This window comes from Bombus impatiens, unplaced genomic scaffold (genome assembly GCF_000188095.3).
Source record: "Bombus impatiens unplaced genomic scaffold, BIMP_2.2 scf_0142, whole genome shotgun sequence".
NCBI classification, from domain to species: Eukaryota; Metazoa; Arthropoda; class Insecta; order Hymenoptera; family Apidae; genus Bombus; species Bombus impatiens.
Window position 1 is genome coordinate 78,026 of NT_176561.1, and position 16,279 is coordinate 94,304.

Below are 16,279 nucleotides of genomic sequence, written 5' to 3' on the forward strand. Positions count from 1 at the left end.
ATATTTAATCGCCATAGGTGTTGATATTAGTTTTGCCAACAGCATTTACATATTTTGAATAATTGCGAAAAAGGAGAAACTAAAACCCGACAGCTTTGGTTTGGTTAATCATTTCCACATTTCCAAACGTATGTATCTCACCTGTTTCTTATGACAATTTTAGTAAATCAATTTAATTAGACTTCTCTAAAAGTCATAGAAAAGGTACACGTTTTACCAAACTTTGGAAGAATTTGACTTAATTAGTTCTAAAGGAAATAGTCAAATATTCTTCACATTTGTGAAAAATATTTTTTTTGTGGGTTTTGTAGGAATTTAACTAAATTGATTTGCAAAAATCGTTATAGGAAGCACGCGAGGTTTGCGAATATAAAAATTATTAAATAAACCAAAGCTAACCGGTTTTAGTTTTTAGTTTTTAGTTTCCCGTTTTGTAATTTGAGAAAAATTTGATAATTTTCGTTAACTAATCGACTCACTCTGTCAAAACCGACAAATATCCACAAATCGTAACAAAACCGAGCCAAATACAAATCAACCCAACGAAACTCCATTCAAAACACGTGCATCTCACACTTGAGTTCTGTACAATCAACTCCTTCCACACTATCACCAATCTCCCATATATAAAATGCGGATATTCATGCAAATTTAAATTTTTATGAATTTAAAATAGACTTATTTCAGTTGTCAAATATCGTAACGAATATCCCAGTTTGGATTTTATACATTTTTGCATTCTATGTGCATTCTGTGCACTACTGAACTTTTAATTTTACAGTGGTCCGCGAATTTTCCTATTCCAATCGCACTCTTGTGTCAGTAACTAAAAGAATTTCTCATCATCAATATCAATCAACATCAATAATGATTCTATTATATTTTTTTGAAACCAGAGACATTCTTTTAATAATAAAAAGATCACGCAAGGAAAATAATAGAATTATATTTCTCATAAGCGTATGAAAATCTGCAGTCTATTAACATATACTTGTGTCCACTAAAAACTCAATCAATTAAAGAAATACCTGTTTAATCAAGCCTTCTAAATCTCCTCCTTCGTCGATCACTGATCCTGGGTCACGTATAATCCGGCCACGAAAATCCCGCAATCAAAAATCAACCCTCTTTTCCTATTTCTCTCTCTTCCAATTTGTCAAATCGTTGTATTTGGAAATGTCGCGTTCACACGAATCTACATAACAATTTCTAACTTACTGATATGTGTTTCTTCATAGTAACTAAATCTACTAATATGTTTCTGACCAGCTCGTCAAACCATAAGGGAATATAAGTTCCACGATAAAACGCAACGTCGCGGAAGATCGAAGAAGGCTTTAGGGATCACCACGAAAATTTCCTAGGTTCGTTCCTGTAATAATTCGATCTGTTGAAAATATTCCTCTTTTCACCTCGCTGAACCACGAAGAAACGGAGATCCCACGAAAAAGTGGAACGGACGCGGAAGATCAAGGAGCGCGTTAGGGATGACTACGAGCGACTGGCCGCGTCCAACGTTTCGCTACACTTTCCGAAACGTTCTCGTCGTCTCTTTCCTTCGCTGTAACTCGTTCCTTCGTCGCACGTAGGGAAAAGGGGAGAAAGATACAAGGGTTGGTTGAACGTAAAAGACAGAGATAGAAGAGGGTAGCGAAGAACCGCCCCCGAATGAGCTCGTCGCGTAACAACCAACCCCATAGCGACGATAACGGGGATGAAGGCGGAGCTTGGGGTAACTTGGCCGACGGGGGTGGCTGGCTCGCCTCAGGGGTAACTACAAACACGTACTTACCGAACATTATGATCATACTCGAACTCGAGCCACGCACACAGAAAGGACTCCTGAATGAGTGAGGGAGACACGATAAACGTGCACTCAAGGAGACGGTGTTTTCCAAAATGATAAATTCTTTTTAAAAATGATCAAACGAGATTTGTGTTGGAATGGTTTTTCTGATTTTTTGCAAGAGTTATAATTTTGAAAAAATTTGGTTTTGTGATTATTAAACTGCAAACGTTTATACATTTATGAGTAGCATTTAAAACGCAAAAATACGCAGTATATACATGTAGTATACGAAAGTGTGTATGTAAAATACCTAAAATACAGTGCTCGTTGTAATATCTAATATGTAAAGCAATTTTATACTTGGGTTACGGTTTTTTAACTAACTTCATAGAAGTATAAACTCGCATTAAACCGACTCACATTACTGGCCGCGGTAAGAAATTTAAAAGCAGAAAATATACAAAAATATGTGAAATATCTAAAATAAAATACTCGTTATAATATTCAATGCATGTCTATTAAAATATGGAATTATGTAAATATCCATGGTTTAATTGCGTAAAAGTCTATCTTCAAAAAATAAATACGAAAATCGTATTTCTCTTGCTGCTCTCAGATGCCCGTATACAGAGCACGAGCAACCTTTCACGCTTAGTCGGAGCAATCATAACGGAATATCATTTTTTAACCATCGACTATACCCAGTGTGTTCACCGTAACGTCACTGGTGACATTAATAAAATAATGCAGTCACGGATTTCAGGACACTCGAATGCACAGGGCTGGTTGAGAGAAACCAAGGGGGATGTGAAACTGAGACGCGACCTTATGTTCGTACATCGTCGCTCTCGTCTCTCTTTCTAGGCGTGTCGAGCGTGAAAGGACGCGTGTCAGAGCGAGAAAGAATAATATAATTGGCAGGGGTCCGCAACAATATTTATTACACGTAGGGGTAGGAAAAATTCTAATGACCAACTGGGGTATAAACTGCACCAGCCTCTTTGCGGTTCGTTAAACGATATTTCGTTAGAGGGATCACGCCAGTTACTCGCAAAGATGCGCACTGACCTTTTTTCTATTCTTTTCCGTGATTCTTGTTTTTCTTTTTATTCAGTTTTTAATACCTACTTATACAGTGGTTCGATAAAGTATTCGTAAACTTATCACGGAAAACTGTAATGTGTGCACTGTGCGTATTACGTGGAACATTTTGAAATTTCATTAGCATTATAACGAGACGCGACTGTCATGATTGCATTAGTAAAATTTGAAGCCAGTCTGAACATGTATATAGAAGTTGTATTAGGTGAAAAATTGATATGCGGTATAGATAGCATATAATAAATGCTAAAGATGGACTGGATACTGAGAGTTATTAATATTGGGGCTAATTGATCGTTTAAATGCTTTTATCACGTGTGCGAAAAATGTGTATACTTGCATTAAATAAGGTAAATGTTGGATAAGTGTAGGAAAATCGGGACACAAGCTGGGCATCTATGCAAACATTTTCTCATACTTTAGATATTTTATATATTTTTGCACAACACATTCGTTCTATGGATTTTCGCATTTTCATACAAATTCGTAATCTACCACTCTACAATCATAAATTTTCATTCTCTTAGGTCGCTAATAACCCGTGAAAACGATTCCTACGGTTTTAAATAATGGAAAAAGGAAAGTACAGTGGCAAATCAAACGTGTAGCTATAATTACGCACCAACAGTGCAGACCATAAACCACCATTAACGCTTTGTATCCTTAAAAACGTATCCGAGCAACAGCGAATTACTCACGACTACCACTTATCTTCGGTATCGCGATTGGTTTTTAACAGCATCCAGCCGGATTTGATCGGTATCGTGAAACCCTCTGAAAGCCTCGTGTCTCGTACAAATCAGCCGCACGTTTAGCTGGTACAAGAAGCTGGCTTTAATACCCGACACACAGCCTCATCAAAGCGATCCTTTCAGTACCGATAGGCCACCAAGGGCTACAGTTAACCGTTCCATCTTCTTTTGTCCGGGACCTAGTTTGTGGTAGACTAGCCTCTACACGTTTACCAGTAAGTATCTATGTTTCACAAAACAGAAGATTAATTCGGTATAATTTCATCGTCTGTGAAAGATATTTGTACCTATAATTGAGCGATTAACCCTCTTTTGACATTTTATGTTAAAATCTTGCTTTAGTTTCGAGATGAATATTGACAAAAATTTGAATATTTCACGATCTAAGGGTCGACGAAAGAAAAGTTTCGAAATTATAAAGTTTCTATATTTGAGCGTCCCAGAAGTCAAATTAATTGATCATTAATCGATATTAAAAATATTACAAATAAGCAAAAGGAAAAAGAAAGAGAAACGAATAAATATCAAGATTACAAAATCACCGTCTCTGCGTTAAAAAACAAAAGTCTGCATTTTTCTCCGATAAACTCTTCGAAAGTCTAAGATCTTTAAAAAGATGACTCTAAAAATATAGTAAAGCTACGTCATTCACAATTTTGTTCTCGTCTACTTGTATGTCGTACTTGCGATACGGCATTAGCATAACGAGTTTCGATTTCAAGATCGTTTGTTCGGAGGCGACGATGCGTGGCTAATTTCTGCACGAGGGTTGTACGACGTCACGAGACACGCAGGTTTCATAGTCAAAACGCCTTGTTACATATGGGAAACGTCGACGACTAGAGACACCATTTCAATCGTGTAACCGTGCAAGTATCGCTGCGGGCACGCTGGCATACTGCACAGTCAATTAGTTTAATAGTCCAACAGTTGTTACACGACTAGAGGAGGCAAGGGTGTCTCCCACGTCCACTGTCACGCCCCTGAAGAATCCTATTACCGCCAATTGATCGATTTATCCGCGAAATCCCTTGCATTCTCTTTGATTTCTTCACTTTCGCTTGTAATCAGAAACTAAGAACAATAGTTATTTTTTAAATTTTTTCGCAAAAAGTTATTGAACAAAAATTAATTTCTATTTAATTCCATTATCGATGGAAATGAAGAATTTTTCGACCGCCGATAGCCGTTACCCGTGGTTAAAGTAATTTCTGTCATTCATAACGGCTACCAGTAACAGACAAAATTTTAGCGATTTTTAAGTCATTCCTGACCAAAATCATTTGAATCAGGATGCCAATTCTGCAACTCTTGAAATTTGCCATATAACCGTTATAAATTATATATATATATATATATATATACACAATATATAAATAAAAATATATATTATATATAATATGAATATAATATAAAGTAAAAGTATAAATTATACAGGGTGGTTGGTAACTGGTGGTACAAGCGGAAAGGGGGTGATTCTACGCGAAAAAAGAAGTCGAAAATGTAGAATAAAAATTTAAAAAATTTTTTTTTAAATTTTTTTTTAAAATCTACAGTGAGATCCGTTATAATGAGACGTGATAAAGTGCACGCGTACTGAGCGAAAATTCAAAGTCGATTTTCTCGAAAACAAAGCCTCAAACGAAAAATTTTTATTCTATATTTTCGACTTCTTTTCTCGCCTAGAATCACCTCCTTTCCGCTTGTATGTAATTGTCTGACACAGTTCGATCTTTATTAATTATCATTTTGTTACCTTATTCTTAAAGATTTAAATATCCCTGATTAAGGTATATCTCCGCAAGATAAAAAATGCCTCTCGCATATTCATATATTTCCATCTTACAAATCGAAAAAGCCAAATCCAAGAAATCCACGAGGTCGAGAAAATAGAGAGGAATCTCTGCAACGTGGAACTAACGCGAAAGGTCTACAGCATACGATAGAATACGTCTTAACAGGAAGCGAGATTTTAATTAAAGGGGAGACAGCAGAGGTTCGTTGCGCGCAAAGCGTTATGCATAATGTTATTCGGCGTATCTACTGTAATAAGTGTAATCCGCGCACCCCCGATCCTCTCGACACTAATAGTCCACGGATAATACAGATTATAACCCCCTTCCGTTCCTTCCCAATGAAACTACCCTTCGAGCTTGAAAGCCAAACCTGCTTGTCTGAACTGAACGTGTTTGCTGCTCGAATAGCAATCTGAAACAATTCCGAAGCAATCGTATAAGGTATCATCGTGGTCAGCACTCTTCCTCCTCTGAAATCGATTCGCGATTATTCGTCTGTTTCCACGATCGCGAATTTCTCTCTCTTCCGTGGGCCAGATTGCATATAATGATTAGGGTTTACAAGATGATACTTTCTTTGTCTTATCTTTCTTTTTACATTTTTTGATAGATAGAAGTTCTTTATAAGTTCTGTTCTTTTTTTTATACTAATATTGATAGCGGTAAAAGTTTGTTATATCGTACAGAGTAGAGTACGGTTATTGGAGTCAAAAAGATGTCCAAGTTAAACTAATCCAAGAAATTGATAATTCTGGCGACTAATTAACTCGCCTTCCTGGATTCCAACTTCTTTAGTTGTGTTCATGAAAATATGAATGTGTACAAAGGTCGTTGCACATAATAGATATTTCAAATAATATCTATGTAAATCTGACTTAAATGGCACTAATAAATAATGTGAGTGTTAATATTTTGACTAATTTAAACTATTAGCAGTTTACTAATTATGGTTAGGTTGCGTATAATTGCGTAATTTCAAAATATCCAATTCGGAAAGGTGCGTAATAGGAGAACACAGGGAGGCAACCCTCGGTTAAGTGTTAACTGTGCCAACAAACCCTGTTCCTTTCGCAACCCCTTACAACGTGGCAAAATACACGATGACCCTTTCCACCCTATGAACACTCGAACCTCAAGAGAGCTCGCCACTCAAACGATCGTAAACAAACTTCTGATCTCGTTTTAAACGTTTTCCACGCGTGCGAATCAACCGTCGACTAGCGAATCACTGCAAACATTTCCTTCTTCTTAAAATATGAATTTTATATCCGTACAGCAGGTTTCTTCCTTTTCGGGCCTGTTAAAAAAGCTATTTATATAGAAAACCTGTTTCATTTCGATTAAAGAATATTAAAGAAAAAAGTATAGGATATGTATTAGGTTGTTCGAAAAGTATGTAATAAAATTTAAGGAAAAGTACACCAAAAAAAATATAAAATGGAGGTAATAATATTCTATAGAAGAGAAAAGAGAAGACTTCGCATTTAACATTAATATTTACTTTTAGTAATTTAAATTTTACTTATATTTCAATCTAAATTTTTTAAAACGTAGTATTGTATGAAACACGAAGAAAGCACAATAGAAAAACTAAAAATATCTTTTAAATTAATCACATATTTTCACATACAAGTACTTCAATGTCTCTTTCTAGAGAAAAAAGACTCATCGCTAATTTGGTATATTAAAAAAAAATCTCTGAGAAATTAGAGCTATTAGAAATGAACTTCTTTTATTTGTATCTATTATGATAATAATAGCTTTTTAAATTATTTATTAGTAGAAGATTTGTGAATTTGCGAGTAGAAACGAGTAATATCTTTGCAGTATGATAACAAAGAATTAAGTTACGTAGTTTAAACTGCGTGATACTGTGCTATTGATCTGATCTAATGCATACCAAATTTTGTAAAAAGTAATTTCATGTGAAGGCCATAGTGTGGTCATCACTGATATAACATCTCTACACGACAATTGACGTAAGTTCATTCATGTTCTCATTTAATCATTCATAACAATCATTAAGCTAAATATAATAATAGAGTACGTTAAAATTCATAATAATTTAATAAATACTGTAATTGCATTTGCTACGTGTACGTTTTATCATACCTGAAAATAATATAGGATAGAAGGAGAGTTTGGGAAAATAGTTAGCCGCAACTAGGCTAGGTATTTACTATTTCAAGGTTTTGTTCGTGGTTGCTCGTAAAGGCTATAATAGGTATCGTGTACAATAGAATATAACCATCGGTGGTAAATTATGTGGGGCACGTGTCCTGGCATAAGTATAAAGAGATTGAGCCAGGCTTTTGTTCGATCCGTTTTCGACGACGTCTCGAAAACGTGTCGAGTTGAGGCATGGACATAAACGTCTCAATAATGGCTTTATTATGCGCTCATTTATACACGTTTTCGGAGAAATATCAAATAAATATGCCTGTCAGGGGAATTTGTTATTTTCTTCTACAATACATATGTATTATAGGTTTCTTTGAATATTTTGTTAATGCTCTTTGGATTCTTTGAATTTGCTTAATATCTTTTTATTTTTTTTTATTTTTTTTTTAGTATGTGACATATATAAATTGATGTGTATTATTTGTCATTAGAATAATATTAATTTGTGGAATTAAAAAATTTTTATTTTTTTTGTCATAAATGCAAAAATTTATTTATAGAGTATTATATTAGATATGAAAATTGATAGAAATATTTAATATAAAAAAAATGTTTTTCTCTACGTTATATTGAAACAGATTTTGAAATATAAATTATACTTTACAAACGCTTCTCAGAAACATTCGTTTTATTAAAAATAAGATATGGTGTAATTTTCGATACACATAATATTTAGAAATTAAATATATGAAGCTCTTCGTTAACTTCTAATCAATATGACGCTGCAGAGTTTTTCTTTCATTGTCTCAAATTGATTGATATTGATGCGATGGCCTCCTGTCCTTTTTTTACAAAATTCTTTGTCATGAGATGATACATTTTCATGTTATGGAGTTACCTACCGTTTAAGACGAGAGCAACTAGCAATGATGTTGATAATTTGAATATGATACATATTTAATTTATTGCTGATACAAGATAATTTACCAATAGTTGTATATAATACTTCTGAATTTATCGACCGAAGGAAAAAATGCGTCTTATTGATTGAGTGTAGATAATTCAGATTTCGTTTGTGATCAGTCAATTTAAAAAAAATGATACGTAAATTAGTGCCACTGATTAAGAACAAAATAGGAGCGACATGTAATGCTCTTTCGCCCCCAACATTTTAGGGATTACCTGACTCTCTTACCGTTTTTATGTCAAATGCGACATTACCGATTTAGTGGTTTGAATTAAAACTAAAGTCTTGTATGGTATGCAACCCACGATATTCTTACAATATTACACGGCGTCCCACGACGAATTATCAGTTAATAGCTTAATTGTTATAAATTAATAGTATAGATGTTATAAATTGATTATTTAAACTTTATAAATTAATGGCTTAAGTGTTATAAATTATTAGCGTGAATATTATAAATTTATAATTAAATAGTTAAGTTGTGCTGTACAGTCAAAACATTGACTAATTTTGTTAATGGTGATACCTGTTTGGTCGGTAAGTACCAGAAGCTAGTTTATCGCATATTGGTAAATATCTATTGTATCTAACGGTAACTTAATGGTGACATTTGCATAATACATTTGTACTCACAAATTAAACACATCAATTACATTTATTTTATATTTTACAATTTAACGATATTTTAAATAAATTGAATTAAAAAAAAATTATTTTACATTCGTAGACTTTTATGCTTTATCGAGCTCAGTCGATAAGTACCATAAGATGTAAGTGATTTGTTCTTAGTACTTGGTCAAGAGATGTATCTACAATAATACACACTTAATTTCCTAATTATGAAGTTTGTTAAGAATGAACGCATTAGGGGTTAATAAAAGTACAAAATAAATGTTTTTAAAAATATTGTACATATTTTTTCTGTGTTCTCTTTACGCTGATTGCATATTTGACACAAAATTTGACAGTGTTTCTCGAATCAGGAACAGTATCATAACCACCTTTTACCGGCCGAATTAACAAGGTAAAGGAATAACAATTCCATCATTGCTAGAGGAATGTTTCTACACATTCTCATAACGATAACCTGAGAAATATGTTTTTCGAATTTTGAAACAAGTGTGTTATATCCATTTGTAGAAAGAAAGACCAATCAGAACTGTGCGTTCCTTGTAATTGTCTACATTACTACATTATCTTCGACATCTCTTCTTTGCCATCAATGAATACAGATCTGGTAAGATAAATCGGAAAAGGTCTAGATCGTTTATTGCAAGGTGGTAATGACTGTTTTGACAGCGGCTCGCTCTTCGACTATCATAAACCGTTCTGAACGATGCCTCTTCCAGCCCCATTGTCGTCGACACCGATTGGAATCAATATTTACACTCAAGCTCGTGTAAGCCATGGATTACCAGAGGCTCAACCGATCCTTCCAACCCTTTTTCGATTGAGTCAGCATAGTCAGCGACCGTTCACTGAGAAATTTTGCTTGAAAAGGGTCCCGTACACGCGTTCGTTGTTAAACAGTCTTTTTCGAAGCAACTCAAAACTGTGTGTTTCGGTCGAGGCCAGTTTAAGCGATATAAGTAGTCTTTTTCAAAAGTACTCAAAACGACCAAAGGCCACTCCTATGCTTTTGAACGATTTTTCACGCCTTTGAAAAAGGGTCCTCAATCCAGGAGTTAGGTTAGGTCCTCTCATGGTTGGGTATTTATACGGGGCGAGCATCGAACAATATGAAATTTCGTCGATCGTTATTGTAGCGTGTTCAACTGGATGACGATCGCGATGCATCGGTGCACGCGCGTGAAAGCTGCCCTATTCGAGCCATGGATAATTCGGAATTGGATTATCGCGGCCGATCTGGGAATCTACGCTCGTTCTTTAATCAAATAGGTGTAAGGTAGAGAGAATGACGCTGGTTTGTTTCTTTCGAGTGGGAAGATGGGAACAGAGATTTTTGGAGTTTGTATTTAAAGCTGTCTCGTGTTGAAATTTTAGCTGATATTTTTAATTGGCCACTAATACTTTATAATAGAAAATACTTTATAGTTGCTTCAATAGTTTATTACATAACAATAGATAAAAATCTAGATACAGTTACAAACAAATATCACATACTTTTAGCAGCCACGCGCAGATAATGGATGAGTAATTTCTTCTAAAAACTATATAAATCGTTTCTCACAAAACTTACTTTCTAACAAAATTTCCCGCGTTAAAACTTAAACGAAATATTCCTCGCCGCTGTAAACGCTTCGAAAATCACAAAGAATTTCTTTCGCAAGATGCAAATACAATTTGTACAAATACATAACCACTATACCTCACTGCCAAACCTCTAAAAACACTCTTAAAAAATACAATAGAAAATAAAGAAGCTTAAGAAAAGTTCTCATCTACCTTTGATCATATCAACCTCCACGCTATTACCATTCATCTGCATCGGCACATCCACGTTAATCGGCGCGCCAGTGAAACTTATCCTCGCTTTCGGCGCAAGTCCGGTGAACTCCGGAAGATTCTCCATTTCGTACATCTGCATGTGTTGAGCGAAAGAATCTGCGTGAAGTCGCGTCGCCATTATTCCGAATCCTTTCGGAATCAGAGATAAAACGTAACGATTATTTTTACAATTTTTACGAGAACATCATCGAATAAATGTCAATTTTCGTTTAAATGGAAAATAGCGGTTTAAGTGGCAGAATATCGGCTAAGCTACCGTAAAGATGATAGATAGATAGAAATGAAAATGAAATACTTTGTATTTCTTTCGAGCGGAGTGTTTCTTTCTCTACGGTATAAGTGTGATGTTCCCACTACGGTAATTTTCGACCGTTAATGGCTAATTTAGATTATAATGATTGCGATGCTTGCCTTCAACGAGAGCTAAGAAGATGCCACCAACGGTAGCGCTGCCTATCATCGATACAAATCCGGTTCTTGCGGCTAAAACGCCTCCAGTCAGCGCTCCGCTTAATATGGAATTCCACGGGTCTTCTTTACGACGACAGCGGATCAAGGTGCACTCGATAGCAGAGAAAAGGCCGCCCCAAACAGCAAAGTTGCCGGAGATTTGAGGAACACGGTTTTTTACTGTCGTTAGGCCGCCGTGGAGACGTCGTTGGAATCCCGATGGTGCGTTTCGGAAACCGATGGCGCTCTGCTTGAAGAGAAAAATGATTAGCTCTCAGTTGGTATACTGCATGCATCATTGGACAAAATTAAATGAACAAAAGTAACACATATATCCATTCTAGAAGCGACCGCGCTTTAAAGATTTTAAGGTTGCAGTTATTCTTTTAAATAGATTTATACAAGGTTTTGTATAGATTAATCGATGCGTGCTTTGATTCTTTAAACGAAAATAATAGTATACTTGTATCTAGAAATGTGTAGTTTATATTTTTAGAATTTCATCAAATGGAGCGAAAGACAAGGAAAATATAAACAAAAAAGCATTGCGTTATCCCTCCTCCTCTTTCGTGTTTGTAATGTTTTATAATTCCTCTTTTACCTTTTCTTTCTTTTCTTTTCTACTGTCCTTAAATATATTTTCATTCATTTTTACATTACATTTTCAAACTGGTTTTAAATTCTGCTAATAATCACGTCAGTAATGACTCATAATACTGTTAATGAAATTTCAGGATATATTATATACCACACGCATAATATACACACACAAGAATCCTGTGGTAAGCGTTCAAATAGTCAGTGAGCAACTGTATATGTATAAATGACTTACTTGAAAAAGTGTGCCACAAATGGCGCCCATGGTGAAGGCACCTCCGCAATCGTCCACTATTCTCCAGGGACACGGTTCACGATTATATTCCATGTTGTCAATTACTTACAAGTTGTCTTTGAGACAATAATGGTAAGCATAACCGATCAGTACTATTCTTAACAATATTTCTTCATAAATTTATCGCTCATGGTTTTACCTTGATTACGTCTGTAACGCTACGTATTATAAATCAAAGTCTATTCACAAGTCTTCTTATAATGGTTGTAAAAAGAGTATTAATATAATTGTAAAATATTTTTACAAGATTATCGTGAAGTTAGGCTACTATCGTAAATCACTTGAAACTATTAATGAATGTTATCGATTTCTACCGGCTATTAATTTGCATATACATATATATATATAATATTAATATAATAATAATGATAATAATAATATTATTATATTATATATTAATATTATATACATGTTAATGTAGAGTTGAAGATACGTAGACAGCATCAGGTCCTATATTTCATTTTCATAAAATCTTTCTTTGTTATATGAAAGTTCTACCAAACAATATGGAATTTAATATACTTCGACCTAATTAATTAGTACGTAAATGTTACAATAAATACAACGACGTGTCGACATCTTTTGTAGTCATCGTAAAACTTCCCATGATAAGCAGATGAAATTTGTTTTATCCATTAAACGTTATAACAAGCGTTACCTATACTTTGAATGTTTTATATAGTTTTGCATATTCTATGTATTCCTGCAACATTAAGTACAAATGCGTAAAAATCCGCTATCTGATAACAAGTGCCCAAATACTTTTATGAGCCATAATATTTTCACGTAACACTTGTTCGGTAGAACTTGGCTTTCTCAACGAAGGGGTTAAGTTTGGTAAAAGCTCAGCAGGGAACAAATAATACGTGAGCATCCTAAGTGAATAATAAACATCTCAGTGGGGTTAGACACTCGGGGTTGCGCGTTTAAGGTGGCCATATTGGTCTCTTAGCCTCCGGCCTCGGTTCTTATTTATCCGACTAGCGTTCATCGTGGCGACCCTTCTCGTACAAATGATTATTCGGCTATTATACGATGATTACCCAATGGTACGTGGGTGTAACACGAGAAATAAGTGTGCAGTTTCATGTCGCCACGGGGTCCAATGACAGACTGAATAAATCCATCGAGTGTTACCGCGTATTTAACGCCGCGAAACACATGTTCGTACATCTGTACGTATAAGTATTCTTTTCGGTGTCGCTTCCCTCCAGTTGCTTTCGTAAATAATTATTCTTGACTCGTAATATTGTCCTTAACTTATTAACGTAATTTGACTGGACTTTCTCTTTCAACGATAAAACGAGATATGTATGAGCTATAGTTAATATTGACCAACAATTAATTCGTTTTAATTTCGGTAAAGACCGAAGAAGATCATTTAAAATTATCTGAAGATACGTGAAAAAAGCATAGTACATATACATACAGTACATACGCAAAACTTATCTATTTGAAACACCCAATTAATTTAATCGTTTCACAATTCAAAATTTCGCTACAATTTCAAGTAGATATATAGAATAAGGATTGTCCGAAGAAGGAAAACGCAGTACATGTGCGCGTGCATGGCCAGGCTTTCCGCTACTCTTTTTCAAATTGAATCTCACGAGCCGACGTGGTTTATGGCATGCAAATTGGGTTCGACCTCCTCCTCTGCTACCCTTTCTGCCAAATCCTAATCCAATCCGCTTCTGCGTAAAGTCTACCTACCCTACACTTTTGTACGAAACACCAACCTGAAGAGCATAAGCACCTTACCACCAACCTTCACATGCCAACTGTTTCCACGAATTTTTCGTATTTTGACGTCATTTGTACCGCTGCTCTTCAATCATAACTTTGCATCGGAATGCTCGCATAGAAATGCATTTTCGAATTATTTCTATGTAATAAGATAAATTTATACAAATATTTCAATTCACTTACTTTCGTTTATTTTTCTTTTTCTTATCTTTTGCGAGAAAAACGTAAATATTACACGCATCCTGTTATCCGATCGCTATACATACTAGTACTATCTACTGTTCTTTTTATAAAAATTCCTAGTTCAGTTTCAATACTTTTCGTACAAAAGTATACAAATTCTTATGTGCAAACGAATATAAGAATATTCCATTTCACAACAGAAATGAAAAATCGCGAAACAACCAACGAATTCCGAAAAAGGATGAAGCTAACAATAAGAATCTATAAGGGATAACGAACAAAGGAATCTATATGACAATAAGGAATAATAATTTGCAGTAGACATCGGGATATCAAGATCGAGAGACATCGATATTATCGGACAGCTGTCGCGTGGCGTGGTGGTTGTCTCCGTGGCCGGAGTCGGCAACAAAGGGGATCCCCTGTTTTGTTAATCGTTCTCCATAATGGAAACTGAAAGGGGTCCTTGTGACGAGTCGCGACGTAACGTTAAATATGTACGTGTAAACGGTCGTATCGCGGGGTGCGGCCAAACCACGCATAGTATTCTTTGTAATGGAATATGAGATTGAAGTATTAGGTATAACATGAAGTATTAGCGATTAAATGACTGGTGGATTTGTGTGGACGAGCAACGAGGTTATCGATGAAGATATCGAGAATAATAGAAAACGCAAACTTTTTTTACTGAGACCTATATCAATCCTATAAATAGTATCGTTACATTATCGATGATTGTAATAATTTACGTTTGATTACTAAAATATAATTCTGTTCTGTGCTCTAGACTCTCCGTGATAAAGATCTTGACATAAGATTTAAAGGTTTTACCGTAAATATTAATATTGTGATATTAATTATAACATAACAGAGAGACGTTTAATTAAGGAATCGATGGGAAATCATGTGAAACAATAATTCGCTTCGTGATTTACGTGTGTGGAGACACGGCACCCCATTTCTAACTTAACCAACCGCTTAAGCACCTCGCACGAACGACAAAGGGGTTTCATCCCCGAAACTCCTGGACGTACTGATAGATTACACAAATGCTCTTTGCGGGAACAACATCGGGAGGGTTGCAACATCAACGGGATCCCATCGACAGCGGTTACCCTAAAATATTCATTCGAAACTTCGCTGACGTTGGCGACATTTGGACGTTAACCATGACGGTAGAGTGGCTTTGATCTTGTATTCCTGATTGTCGATCGGAAAGAACCGTGATTTTTTCAAATCCCTTGCATCGATCTTTTTGATAGCTAATCGTCCATCCTAGTATTTATGTCGACTGTAATAATATGTCGAGTTCTGTTATCAAACGCTGTTAGTAGAAATAATTCGTGTCTTGAGATTAATATTACTTCGAACAGGCTCTATTTCGAGAGTGACTGTCAATTGATATCGTTTATTTTTAACGACCTACATCTTTAAAAAACGATTGTTAATTAGCATTATTTTTAACAATGTTACGTGAAGCTCGTGGCGGGCCATGAAATTGTTATTTTCTACAGACTTTGGCTATGTACGTTGACACGGTTCACTAACTGAAGCCTCTGCTATGGTCCGTATTTAGAGAACCTAGGAAAACACTCGACTTGTTGCAACAGCCGTCCACAACCCTGTCTATGTTTCAGATCGTTCTGAATGCCATTGTGTTCTTGGGCCTGGTCCACTAATAATAACGTGTATCTACGCCGACGGTGTCATGATTCTTTCGAATAAGCAGCTCTTCGTTTCACAGAATCAGGGCTACGCACATTTTATTTGAAATGAAGATAATATGGAAGCTAAGTACAAAACTGTGTTGCTTAAGGTTCTAAGTCTATAAAGTAAATTTTTCTTTTTTATGAAACAAATTGCGTAATCAATATTATATCTATTAAATTTCTTCGAAATGAGCGTAAACTAAAAACGAATTCAAAAGAGAAACTTAATGATTCGCTGTAGCCTTTTTGTACGTATTTTGCAATAAATTACTATTGACAAACATTTCGACACAGTGAAAAGTAG

General features: G+C 35.2%; 2 protein-coding genes across 3 annotated transcripts in view; both read right to left on the reverse strand.

Annotated features, from left to right (window-relative positions):
• LOC117151314 (SKI family transcriptional corepressor 2) overlaps positions 1-1,473 on the reverse strand; it is a 28,810-nt gene extending 27,337 nt beyond the window's left edge. For both annotated transcript variants that reach the window (XM_033319235.1, XM_033319234.1), the window contains exon 1: positions 1,029-1,473. The gene's annotated coding sequence lies outside the window, so the exon portion shown is untranslated. The remainder of the gene's footprint in view (positions 1-1,028) is intronic.
• Positions 1,474-10,924: 9,451 nt separating this feature from the next.
• Positions 10,925-12,627, reverse strand: LOC117151316 (mitochondrial import inner membrane translocase subunit Tim17-A-like). The gene is made up of 3 exons (XM_033319242.1): positions 12,278-12,627; positions 11,407-11,692; positions 10,925-11,124 (listed from the first exon to the last, which is right to left on the reverse strand). The coding sequence occupies exons 1-3, from the start codon at positions 12,368-12,370 to the stop codon at positions 10,925-10,927; spliced, it is 579 nt and encodes a 192-aa protein (XP_033175133.1). The 5' UTR covers positions 12,371-12,627.
• Positions 12,628-16,279: the final 3,652 nt, after the last annotated feature.

Excerpts from the sequence above, each read along its gene's own strand:
- LOC117151316 (XM_033319242.1), bottom strand. The coding sequence starts at position 12,370 with ATGGAATATAATCGTGAACCGTGTCCCTGGAGAATAGTGGACGATTGC. Across the intron at positions 11,693-12,277 it reads TTTGTGGCACACTTTTTCAA|AGCGCCATCGGTTTCCGAAA; the intron begins GTAAGTCATTTA and ends CTCTTCAAGCAG. Across the intron at positions 11,125-11,406 it reads CTTCTTAGCTCTCGTTGAAG|GATTCGGAATAATGGCGACG; the intron begins GCAAGCATCGCA and ends TGATTCCGAAAG.